We start from the raw sequence: 12982 nt of genomic DNA, 5'->3' as shown, positions 1-12982 counted from the left end.
AACCAACATTGTTATTTTGAGCCATTTGTTGGTCAATATCATCCACAACTGTATTGACCAACCTAACTTCCATATCAATTTATTAGAGTAAATGAAGAGAAGACCTTTCACTCCATGTTCAAATAGATATAACTATAGTTGTAATAAATACAAAACGATAGAAGTAATAAATTAAGCGTTGGAGTAAATGAACAGAACAAAATTATTACTCAACAATCGGTTGGTGTGAGTTAAAGTGACTATATGTTGGTGAGAATAATAAATTTTATGTCGGTGAGAATAATAAATTTTAAAAAGTAAGGATGTGATTATAAATTTTATTTACATATGAAATAAATGGTTAGTAGATATAAACGTGGGGTTGTTTTAACAAAATATAAACTCGTGGATCAATTTTTGTATTAAAATATCTCAAATCATGATATGAAATTCCCATATAATTCCATATCATGGTTTTTGGAGAATATGGAATCACATCTCATGATATGGAATCATGAGATGGAATCAGCGTAAAATCGCATGTCCAAACGCTGATTCCATCTCACGATACCATATCGTGATATGGTATCGCATGACCAAACGCCTTGAGATATTTTAATACAAAAATTGATTCACGAGTTTATATTTTGTTAAAACAACCCACATTTATATTTATTAACCATTTATTTCATATGTAAATAAAATTTATAATCACATCATTACTTTTTAAAATTTATTATTCTCACCGACATAAAATTTATTATTCTCACCAACATATAGTCACTTTAACTCACACCAACCGATTGTTAAAGTGATGAAATATTTATGGTCTATGAGCATGAAAATATAATTGCGGATGATATTGACCAACAAATGGCTCAAAGTAACAATGTTGGTTCGTCTTCTCGGTCACATGATCGAGAAATGCAAGTTCAATGTGAGGAAATTGTCCGTACTATGTGGGAGGATTATATTAAAGACTAGTACACTACTATGTTCATTTAGTTTTATTAAATTAAAGTTAGATGAAACAATGCAATTACTTATGTGGAAAACAAATAGCTTTGTAATAATTTATTATGCGATTTTTTTAATTTTTTGTTTATTTGATAAGATTGAATAAACAATTGTGGGGCTATTTTAATTGTTTTACAACTTATGAGATTTTTATGTTTATGAGAAAATATACAACACAAAAATTCCATATTGCATGTCCAAACAAAACTTCAATTTTATCTCATGATTCCATATCATGATACCATATCATGATACCATATCGCATGGCCAAACGGGCCCTAAGTGTCCATAATTCCTCCAAAGCTAGTCCACCAAGATCCTAAGTTGAGAGGGTAAGGAAGTTTATCAAGGGACTTAATTATTCTATCAATCAAGCTAGTCCACCATAGATTTTGCTAGACTCATGCATTTCAGATCACAAAAAATTAAGACTAGTGATTTCAAAATTAAGAGTTAACCAAAATCAACATTGTAGGTATAGGATAACAAATTTCAATTCGAGATTTGAATCCCCTTCGCAAGTTCAATTAGGTTATAGGTATATATGATACCCTAATATTTCTTACACGTATAAATTTTTGACTTCACCACTAATTATAATGGTTAGCATAACTTTTCATTTCATTAAAATGCGTGGTCTTTTATTATTAGCAAACAACAAAACATTATCATGCTAACCTCGAGCATGCCCATGCTCTAGTTATATCTTATCTTCAACTAAAATTATTTAAGCATGATTTGACTATAAAGTATATACTTTCTCTCTCATGATAAAGACCACAAGCAAAAAGAATATCGACCAAATCTTAATGAGTGATAATTTTCAACTTGAATAATATTGAATCAGTCAAATAAATAGGAGAAATAAATATAAAATGTGCAATTTCATTCAACTAGTGGATTTATATTAGTTTTGGCTCCTTATTAATTTTGAGAATAATCATTTCTTGTATACAATTAATGTTAAGGCAAATTTGTTAGAATTTCCACAATATTGGTGAAGTGTGTGAGTTATTATGTTGTAATGATTTTGGATAATTTTAATATTTTGACCTAAAATTCTGAAATTGAATTAATTTTTAATATTCTTTCTTTTACGTAGTATTAGAGTTAGACACATCCCTATAAGTGTTTCCCTATTACACTATCCAAGCACCATATGTCCAAAATTAATAATTTCGAAAGAAACTTCATGATTTGAAAGAGGGAAATTTGTACCAAATCAAAGATCATTTTCATTAGTGAAAAAGACTTTCATTACAACTACTCCAAGACTGACTAATAAGTTTGGGGATTGCCGATGAGCAAATTAATTAGTCACGCTTGATTTGATTAAAGAGAAAAAGATCCAATCTAACCGGCTATCAAAAGCGAAGTTAAAAGATTTTGAATTTATAAGTTTGAAACATTAAAAAACATGTTTTACTGAATTCATGATAAATCATCTATATATATTTGAGCCACGTCTATTAAATTCTGTTGAACTCATAGTCAAAGGTCTAGCTTAAATGATCAAATATCGCAAGACAATTTGCCAACAAGAAGTGAATGGCCACAAAGGATCAATATATGTATCAAATTAAGATATTTTGTATAATAAAGTCATGTTTTATATTCTTTTTCTTTATCTAAAATAGGAGCAAATATTTAGCAAGAGATTTCTTGATTATTATATATAGTCTAATCAGCAATACTTTTCATCATCTATGTCTATATTCAATATACAATGATGTGAGGTTTGCGTTAGCCACACGTGATTGCGATGAGATAAATTAAATAAACCATCATTATATGTTATTTCGATCCAATAGTACATAACTAAAAAGATATTAATGATGCTCTTTCTATTTTAGTGAAAATACGTTTTACTTTCTATAAATCAATAGTTTTCTTAAAGGATATACTGTGTACCTTCACAACCACCTTCGTGACCGACCTTAAGCTCCACGACAACCAATCTAAGAACCATCTATACCAATTTGTGCACCTTCTCTAAAGTTATTCAGACTAAAAACACCACTTATTTTGAATAGCATATTAATATTTTTCTCTCTACTAGATGATCATATATAAAGTTGATGGGAAAGTATGAAGCCCTAAAGAAGAAAAGTGAGACATCATTGGCAAAAGCTTTCTTTTTCTAGACTAGACTAATATCACAATCCACAAATCATCTCTCTTGTTGGGGGAACTATGGAATTAAAAAGTAACGTTATCTTAATTTGTAGGTCCTTAAATAAATTTTCAGATAAGCCTATGATTTGAACTCTAGAGGCCACATCGTTTAGTCGTAATAATATCCCGGTATATTCGTTAGCCGACACTTTGCTAATTAAGCTGAGAGTTTATCGGAAATAATATTTCTATCATTAAAGATAAAATCTGCAAACCCCACTTAAAGAATGAAGTACACTAAATATGTTTTTAAAAACTATATAATAAAGCAAACACTCCAACTCAACTACACGATAATTTTAATAATTTACATATTATTCATACGTCACTTTGAATTTCCTATGAATTGTCCCTAAGATACACACTCGTTGCATCAGATTGACACACTAGATGAAATTGATATTGGATGCATCAAACTGACATTAGACACAGTAAATGAAATTGATATTGAATACAGATACACTCAATACGAATAAATACATGAAATTCGTAAAACACAACATCTTTAAAAATTGTTGATTTTATCTTTGTTTAATGTGTTTCAGTTACCGAAGATATTAAATTTGGGCCCAATTAGAATAGTTGGGCCGATCCAAACCATTTTGATTTTACGGGCTGAAACCGCAAAAAAATCTCAACTGATTCGGCGTTTTGAGATCAACAAAAATACCGATGTAGATTTTATGAAAAAATAAAAATTCAAAGGAAATGATTTGTTCTTCTAGCCTACGCTTGTCCGGCACCGGCACCAGAAACAGTCCATCTCCACCGGCGAGTTCTGAAAAATCCGATGAATCTCAGTTGCAGGTGAGAAGGATTAAAGCCAGCCCTCAGCTAAACCGGTGGTCCAGAGCTCGAAGCATCCGGTCCGGCAGGAAACTAGACCGGTCCGCTGTCAGCACTGAATCACGCGACAAGTCTGGTTCACCGGTTCGTAGTGAACCGGAAATTGAGTTGCCTATGTCTCCTAAAGGTGATAGCCGGTCCGGCTCATCCGACGATGAAAAGGAGGTTAACGGAGGAAAACCGATATTTATGGTGTCTGATGGAACTGGATGGACGGCGGAGCACGCCGTTAACGCTGCTTTAGGTCAATTTGATTATTGCTTAGTCGATCGTGTTTGCCCTGTGAATACTCACTTGTTCTCTGGGGTAAGTTTGTTTATCTGATTATAATGTGGGATATGCTTTATGTCTGATTGATAATATAAATTTATCATCGAGTAAATCTGTTATCACCTTATAAATTAGTCTCATTACTATAATCGCGGGATAATTTAGTTTGCGAACGAAAATTTTGATCAAGTGTCAATGTAACCAAAAGAAAAAGATTAAAAATATAGACAAATACATGTGTGTAGTTGGTATAAAGGAAAAAAAAAGAACAGATTTACCAAGTACTATATATTATTCATAATGGCAAGAGCTAGACTCAAATTGGTAGTTGGTCTAAGTCAATAAATGGTTTGGATTGGGAACCTTGTGTTGAAAAGTAAAGCGAAACAATGTTATAATGACAATAACAAAGACAATAGTAATGATACGTTAAGATTAGGGAAAATGACCAAATTTACCACTCTAATATATTGTTCACGTTGATCCTCTGTTGTATTTTGTGGCCAAAATTGGCCCTGCTACATAATTGTGTTGACCTTTGAGTTTGGAATTGAAGTTTGAGCAGTGTTGTAAAAAGCGCAAAAAAGCGCGCTTAAAGCGAGAAGCGAGGCGAGGCGAGGCCCTTGCGCTTTTATTTCGTGAAGCGAGGCGACATTGAAAAGGCGCTCGCTTCTACTGTAGAAGCGAGAAGCGCAGAAAAGCAAAAGCGTAAAAAAAGCGCGCTTAATTTGAAAAAGCGCAAATTAGGGTTTTTTTTTTTTTTTTTTTTTGACAAGGTAACAGTTTAGGGTTTCTTTTTTTAAAATTGTAAGTTTTTTTTTTTTTTTAATTGCTGAAATCCTTATGCGACTTAATATACTCTTTGCGACTTCAAATTCTTTTTTGGACTGCTCTTTTCCTTCTTCTTCTCTGCTGCATGAGTTCTCCTTCTTCTTCTCTGCTGCATGAGTTCTCCTTCTTCTTCTCTGCTGCGACTGCTCTTCTCCTTCTTCTTCTCTGCTGCGTAAGTTTTCTTCTTCTCTTCTTCTTTGCAACTGATCTGCGATTTTTTTTCTATTTTTGGTTGCTGCCAGGTTGCCACTGCTGTAAGTTCTCTTCTTCTTCTTCTTCTTCTCCTCCTTCTCTTCTTCTCTTTGAGGCTGCTGCTACTGCTTTTTTTTTTTTGGTTGCTGCTGGGTGTTATCTATATTTTTATTGCTGCATTTTTTTTTTCCAATTTCTGTTTGCTGCTCTGTTTTTCAATCTCTATTACTGACCTGCTTTTTTTTTCAATTAATATTACTGCTCTGTTTTTTCCAATTCTTTTGCTGCTCTGTTTTCTTTCCACTTGAAGAGTTTGAGGATCTTGTTGAAGAATAGGAGTTTGATTCTTTTGTGATTTAATTATGTTTTTGATTTTTTGCTTTATATGTTATGACTTATGAGTATTATTGACTATCTATTTACTTTTAATCTAAGAATATATTACCTCTATTCAGTTATTTAATATTTTTTTATTTTTATACTAAATATCGCTTTACTTAAAAAAAGCGCGCGCTTCGCTTCTCGCTTCTCGCTTCTGTGAAGCGAGCCCTCGTCGCTTTTTTCCGCTTCTCGCTTCCCAAAACACTGAGTTTGAGTGGTTATTGTTAATGGATGCTTGGAAATCGTATAAAGCATTGACCTAGGATGTTACAATGGAAGCATTACAGTGTAAGAGCTGCTTTCCTAATTTAACATGCAAGCAATTTGTTTTGCTTTAAGCCCCTATTAACATCAGAGGTGGAGGTAGAAGCCCAGATATGCGTTCAACCGAACCTAGTAGCATTTACTCAAAACAATGTATTGTGTTAAGAAATTCAAAGTATGTATTGCTGGAGTTATACAATTGTAAACTTGATATGAATGATTCATGTGAAAAGCATTCTGATCTTGTTTTTCTTATTGTATCATCTAAAGTCTGAATGACCATGTTTACTATCTAAAGTTATCGACTAAATAATTATTTGATGTGATCTGATGACAAATATGATTAAGCTTAGTGTTGAACTTTTTATGCTTGATGGACCGTGATTTTTTTAGATTGATGATGTTGAAAAATTAATGGAGATAGTGAAGCAAGCAGCCAAAGAAGGGGCAATGGTTGTCTTTACTTTAGCTGAGCCTTCCATGGCTCAATTTGCCAAACAAGCATGTCAACACTGGGGTGTAGCATCTAGTGATATACTGGGGCCAATTACAGAGGCAATTGCTGGCCATCTTGGTGTTTCACCTTCTGGCCTCTCTCGTTGGGCTCCTGAGAGGCAGAAATCTCCTCTCAGCGAGGAATACTTCCGGAGGATTGAAGCAATTGAATTTACCATAAAGCAAGATGATGGTGCCTTGCCGCGAAACCTGCATATGGCGGATATAGTTCTAACCGGTGTTTCACGAAGTGGGAAAACACCGCTATCTATTTATCTAGCACAGAAAGGATATAAAGTAGCTAATGTACCCATTGTCATGAATATAGACTTACCCAATACACTGTTTGAAGTTAACCCCGAAAAGGTTTTTGCTTTGACAATAAATCCCGTTGTTCTGCAATCCATCAGAAGAGCAAGAGCTAAGACTCTGGGTATGGATGGAGAACTGAAGACCAACTATTGTGACATGGATTACGTGAAAGAAGAGTTGGAATATGCAGGGAAAATTTTTGCGCAAAACCCTGTCTGGCCAGTAATAGGTAATTTGCCTTCTATATTTTGTAGTTTGTACCGTGCTTTTCTGTTGTCTGATATTAGGAGTAAACCCTTACTTAACAATTAGGTGTTAACCTCCACGACTATGCCAACAGACGAATCTGAGGAAGTTAATTACTAGAAATTTTGATGATTCGTTTTCCCCATTGTTGCTTTGGTTGCAGAAGTTACGTCTAAAGCTATTGAAGAAACAGCTGTTATTGTTCTGAGACTTTACCACGACAGAAAGAACAGGTGTTCAATGCCAAGAATTTCCAAACGCTATTAAACTGTTGTTCTCAAGCATTGATGGATCAGATCTCAAAGACAATACTTGAAATCCAAGACATCTTCTTTGTGCTGGCAGAGTGCCAGAGCAATAAACGTACTGCGGTGCAACCTATGTATAGCAGGTGTTGGTACATTTTGCTTGATATTGTATAGTGCTCTATGTAGTTTGCACACATAATAGGTAATATCAACTCTTCCTGTATCTCAAATAAATATTGCAACGATATCAACTTTGAATATAGCTAATGTTGTTGCATCTTGCGTACATTTTATAAATGTGTATCATTACTACTTTGAAGTTGGCATAGGATTTCAGAAGAAACCGAGATGAGTAGGAGGCAGGAAATGAAGGAAATGTGAGAAAAATAGCAAAAGGTTGGTTATTCCTGGCTCTTCATTAAAATTTTGTGAATTTAATTTGTATACAGGGTAGTATAACTCCCGTATTTGTTATTAAAACCATTAGTCAGTATGAGAATCCACAATGAGATACCGACAACTTCAAGTTGTATCAACAACTCATCTAAAAGTTTAAGCTGTTAGAAAGAATACACTACACTTTGATTTGCTTTATTTATGTTTTCAACATGTCTTCTCATTCGATCATGTTTCCTTGTTTAATGAGCGAAACACATGATGGTATAAAAATTCTTTTGCATTGCGACTGTATTAAAGTTATACTCAAATTTTACACATCTGCCATTTGAATTCTTCCTAAAAGATGGTCTATCTGTTTTTTTAGCATCTCTTTGACTCCATTCCTTTATTTGTACTTCCAAATGTTCACAGATAGTCTTGTCACCCGAAAACCAGTTATGCTCAATCTCTTCTTCTTCGATATCATACAGACTTTTCCATCACTTTGTTATTTTAGGAGGGAAAACAGTTTTTGACGTCTTTTCTGTCAACTGAGAATGTCGTTGATCCTGGCAATGAATAGTATGAAAATAGATCAATACGAAACTTTATCTTCTCCATTGAGCTTGGTCATGGATAGTGTGAAATAGATCAGTAGTATTGTTCCCATACTTGATCTGTCAATGTAGAAAAACAAGAACAAAAAGTCAGATGCAGGATTGCCAAAGTAACGAAAATTGTACATAATTCTTGGTGAGAATTTAGGGGTGTAATTCACTCATGTTGCAAGATCGGGGGTATCTTTAGGTTCAGTTAGTCAAGTTGTAAATAGTTCGGGGATGAAACTAATATTTCACGCCGAGTTTAGGAGTGTTTTCAATACTTTTCTCTTCTATCTAACTGGTTAAGAGAACTTACAAGGTAGCAAAGAAAATAAGTATCCTTCTGGGATCAATGGTCCAAGGTGAGGAGGAAGAAGATCGTCGGAAACTGAATCTCTTGAAGACAGGTACTTTACCATCGATGGCAGTGGTGGTGGCAGCACCGCTACTGGCGGCCACCACTGATGTGTTCTGATTATGTACATGTGGTGTGGAGTGATCAGATGTTACCACCATGGACTTTTCATGCATGCTAGCTCCTAGCAAAAGAAGTTGCACTAAAAAAGTTAAGAATTTATGTCCTATATATGCTATGATGGTACATATAATCAGGTCATTTAGAAGGTAAATACGTCGATAACTTGATAAAAATAACACTTGTTCTATTTTTCTTTATTAATCCGTTGGCAACAAAGAATGATACATTCATATATTACCGTAATGAAAGCTTCTATAGCCACACATCAAGGCGAATTTAGAAATTTAGTTTTATGGATTCAATCTTTAAGATTTTAGCATGAACCCATTAGGTATTTACATATAAATTTATATTTTGTATAGAAAGTATTCGGTTCAGATGAACTCGATATTAGAAAGTTGCCCCTAGCCACACAAACATTATGGCAAGTATTAAAAGTCGGCATTCTTTCTTTTTTAAATTTCATACATAGTCAAACTATGATAAACAAAGTGACTAATATGCATGATCAGTGGCGGAGTTGGAATTTTCACTAAGGGATCAAAATATGAAGAGTAAACTCACGAAGAAGTCGAAGAGAGTTCAACATCTACTATATATACATAAAAAGTAATTTTAACCATATATAAACAATATAATTGAACCCCTAGACCCTTACTAGCTCCTATATGCATTACCATTTAAATTACACTAGTCATATATATATATAAATATTTAATCTTGTTAGTGTATATAACTTAAAAGATTATACCATAATAATGTGTTAGGTTATTACTATGCTTTACTCAATAATTCTAATGCATATGCGTTTTTTTCTAAATTAAGAAATTTTAAAGGTATGGCACTCTCTAAACTCGACCCCATTGGCAAGTTATATATCATAATCATTCTTATCTTCAACATTTTTGAATTATTGAATGGATAGATTGGACAAAATATTTTTTAATTGTTCCATTTAATTGATTTCATCAAATTGTAGCTCACCAAGAAAATCTTGGCAATCTTTAAATAGAACATTGACAAAAACATAATTCTAAGCTAATACGAAAAAGAAAAAGAATGATTCTAATGCATGTGCATCTATATTATATTAATTACAAACTAATGACGTACGTATGTGGCACGTCTAGGATTAAAGATTGGAGTAGGTAAAAGCCTCATTAAATAATTTAATTATTATAATTAGGGGCAGAGCTAGAACGCTAGGAGATAGTCAAACTTCATTACCTTGGTTAAAATCTAGTATTTGCATTTTCCCTTGATATTGTTATTCTAGAATTATAGAATTCGTAAGTTTCATATCCCTTCTATCATACGTTTGATGATAATTTGAATTAATTAATTTGGTGTAAACGTCATTGTCTAGTTAAGTACTTATCATTGAGATAACTCATTATGATGATTTAAAAGAAATTTAAGGAAACTACAAGACAACTAAGCTAAGCACTATTATTATTATTATTATTTTAAACAAAGTTTTAACTTTGAAAATGAGGATACATAGTGAATTATCTTATGTGTGAGTTGTTTAGTCAAACTAAGCATTTCGTGCAAGTGCATGGTGCATGTTTAGACACGATTAATTAATTATCACTTAATATCTTTATGATGGTCTAATTGTCACTTAAATAATACCTCTATGATGGTCAAACTATAAATCCTTCAAAATAATTATTGTTGTTATTATTATAATTATATATAAGCTTGTGATTGGAACGAAGGAAAACGTTTTGAGTTTCGATTTAGTATTTGATAAGTAAGCAGAAGATATTATCTAAATATATTTTATATTATCTTAGACAAATTAATTGATGTGGAATACAAACTTGTTTTCCCAATGAAAAGTCATTTCTCAAACTTATTTTCCTAAAAAAAATATTCTCCGAAAACTTTAACCAATCAAACATACCACCATACCCTAACATACTAGCTCGTAGCCAAGACTAAAACCCATTCTTCTAATGAGACTTTTTTACCTTGGAGAAAACGTCAAAGTGGTACTACTACAATGGTGTTTCTTTTCCATCATTAAATTTAAATACATTCAATCAACAAAAATGGAAATTTAATTAAAGGGATAATTACAATTTTTAAGCTGCCCTAAAAAATATAGTTGATAAATATAAATATATATGGCATCTTTATGTATACATCATTATACAACATACATATGTATGATCACTACTAAAAAAGACTATTTAGTGGTTATTTTCACAGATATTTAATTGTTTCAATGAAAAAAAAATCATCACAGATATTTTGATTGAATCATAAAAAAGAAAAAAATAGCATGGTGTTCTCACTTTTTCATTGAGATTCCATTTTATCACCATACATTTTCTCACTGAGTTGTCACATGAAAAACAAATGGAAAATTCATATTTTGTAACATAAAATTTCCGTTGATTCACGATGTGGATAACTCTATTTTTAGTAGCGCGATTGATGAGAGAAAAATATAGTTGGTGGCTTTAAACCTCAATTTATCATCTAAAAAAGCTTTTATCAAGCTATTATAAAGTACCTCAACTTGATATTCATAGTGAAGATTTTTTTTCTTCATTTTTTTAAAATGAAAAAAGAATTAAAAAGAAGTATTACCTTTTGGTGAAATGGCCATTAGGTTTATGTCTTTTTCATTGACATCGTTGAAATTTTGTTTTTTCAATGAACCCTTCCTTGAATGGTTTCTCTGCAACTTTTTTCATGATTCAAACCATCAGACACGCACACACACAAAATACATATATAATTCATCAAGAATATTGGAGTATATTTTTTATTTATCTTTTTGGTTTAAAGAGAAATTCATTTTCAAATTAAACCAATTAGAAAAATAATGAGTTCATATCATTCCTCATAATTTTAAAGTTAACAAGTATAAGATCTATTAAACCATGAAATGATCACTAGAAAAAAGTCAAATTCATCCTTAACCAAACATCTCAACTTTAAATTCTGGTACAAAATCATTTTTATTAAAAAACTTTTATCCTTAATATGGGATTTTTTATATACGAATTCAAATTAAATCTTGCTCTACTTACAAGTTTAGCAAAACTCAATAACTTTCTTTCAAATTTGACGTACGAAAAAACAAATAAAACGAACATCAGATGAAAAAAAAAGACATTTAAGAGAAAGGAATATGAACTTACAGTAATTCTTGAATTTGCATTTATTTCTTTTTCTACAAGATGATGAGATATGTGTTCCATGTCCACAACAAAGCTCTCAGAAACATATACTTTTTCTTCTCCAAATTTTCCCTTTAAGCTTTGAGTAGCCATATTTTCCTACAATTCAATTGGAATTGAAAATCTGAATATATTTTTATAGAGAAAACTCAAACATCATTTAACAATATAATTTTTAAATTCAATAAAACAGTTGTCACATATTTATATAACAAAACTTTGAGAGGGGATACAAAAATAAAGATTTGACCCATAAAACAAGGCTTACCATTTTTGTTGAATGAGGAGGAGTTGGAGAAACACAAGGCCTAATATAAGGAGGGCGGAACCACATGGGTGCGAGAGGGTTCATTCGATACCCTCCGATAAAAAAATATGACGTATATATAAGGTTGAATTTTTTTTTATATATATACATGATAGATGTTGAATTATTTGACTTTTTAGTTCACTTTTTTATATTTTGAACCCTCTTAATATTTATTTTTTTTTATTTTTTAATGCAATACTATATTTAATTTACTAATTCACCCTATAGTTTAAAATAATTACATATTGTCTGACTAATTAATAATATCATATTAGATTTTAAATCAAATACACCTAGATATTTGTATTTTCACTATTAGATACACTGAAAATAGGGAGAGAGGTGAACAAGAGAATGAGATAGGAGGGTGGGCGAGATAGTCCGTGTATCTTAGATACATGCAAATCACACTAAGATGCATGTATTTGGATATGAGATAACATTCCACATACAAATACATAGGGAGAGAGGTGAGCGAGAGAGTCAGATACATGAAATCCACTTGGATACAATGTATATGAATAAATTACACCTAATTAATTTTGACCTCATATATTCGAGATACATGTATCAGGATGCGTCAAATGCATGTATCTGAAGTCCAAATTCTGATAAGATTCGTAATACTGAAAACTTGTGTAAAGAGAAGTAATTTGCTCCTAAACTAGATAGATTTGTAAAAGACGCTCTCTATTAAGATTATTTTTTCATGACTTGTATTCAATTTTTTTAATTAAGTGTGGAAGGATCATATTCATCAC

At 32.0% G+C, this 12982-nt stretch overlaps 2 protein-coding genes across 3 annotated transcripts; one reads left to right on the top strand and one right to left on the bottom strand.

Annotated features, from left to right (window-relative positions):
• The first annotated feature begins 3862 nt into the window (after positions 1-3862).
• On the top strand, positions 3863-7533 carry LOC125821282 (pyruvate, phosphate dikinase regulatory protein 1, chloroplastic). 2 transcript variants are annotated; one of them, XM_049500700.1, is made up of 3 exons: positions 3863-4323; positions 6349-6991; positions 7175-7533. In XM_049500700.1, the coding sequence occupies exons 1-3, from the start codon at positions 3880-3882 to the stop codon at positions 7273-7275; spliced, it is 1188 nt and encodes a 395-aa protein (XP_049356657.1). In that variant the 5' UTR covers positions 3863-3879; the 3' UTR covers positions 7276-7533. The 2 variants fall into 2 exon arrangements, with proteins under 2 accessions (XP_049356657.1, XP_049356656.1); XM_049500699.1 differs by having other exon boundaries at positions 7172-7533.
• Positions 7534-7837: 304 nt separating this feature from the next.
• LOC125821309 (uncharacterized) lies at positions 7838-12059 on the bottom strand. The gene is made up of 4 exons (XM_049500724.1): positions 11873-12059; positions 11316-11412; positions 8553-8775; positions 7838-8311 (listed from the first exon to the last, which is right to left on the bottom strand). Exons 1-4 carry the CDS (start codon positions 12002-12004, stop codon positions 8230-8232), a joined length of 534 nt encoding a protein of 177 aa, XP_049356681.1. The 5' UTR covers positions 12005-12059; the 3' UTR covers positions 7838-8229.
• Positions 12060-12982: the final 923 nt, after the last annotated feature.

This window comes from Solanum verrucosum, unplaced genomic scaffold (genome assembly GCF_900185275.1).
Source record: "Solanum verrucosum unplaced genomic scaffold, falcon-dt-bn FXZP01000222.1, whole genome shotgun sequence".
Lineage (NCBI taxonomy): Eukaryota > Viridiplantae > Streptophyta > Magnoliopsida > Solanales > Solanaceae > Solanum > Solanum verrucosum.
The sequence above is the reverse complement of the archived record's forward strand: the minus strand, read 5'-3'. Positions and strand labels throughout refer to the sequence as shown.

What these genes read in the sequence shown, in the direction of transcription:
- LOC125821282 (XM_049500699.1), top strand. Translation starts at nt 3,880, where the DNA reads ATGATTTGTTCTTCTAGCCTACGCTTGTCCGGCACCGGCACCAGAAAC. An exon ending in ATACTCACTTGTTCTCTGGG is followed by an intron (nt 4,324 to 6,348) that starts GTAAGTTTGTTT and finishes TGATTTTTTTAG; the next exon opens with ATTGATGATGTTGAAAAATT. An exon ending in CCCTGTCTGGCCAGTAATAG is followed by an intron (nt 6,992 to 7,171) that starts GTAATTTGCCTT and finishes CTTTGGTTGCAG; the next exon opens with AAGTTACGTCTAAAGCTATT.
- LOC125821309 (XM_049500724.1), bottom strand. Translation starts at nt 12,004, where the DNA reads ATGGCTACTCAAAGCTTAAAGGGAAAATTTGGAGAAGAAAAAGTATAT. An exon ending in ATGCAAATTCAAGAATTACT is followed by an intron (nt 11,413 to 11,872) that starts GTAAGTTCATAT and finishes TCATGAAAAAAG; the next exon opens with TTGCAGAGAAACCATTCAAG. An exon ending in AATGGCCATTTCACCAAAAG is followed by an intron (nt 8,776 to 11,315) that starts GTAATACTTCTT and finishes TTCTTTTGCTAG; the next exon opens with GAGCTAGCATGCATGAAAAG.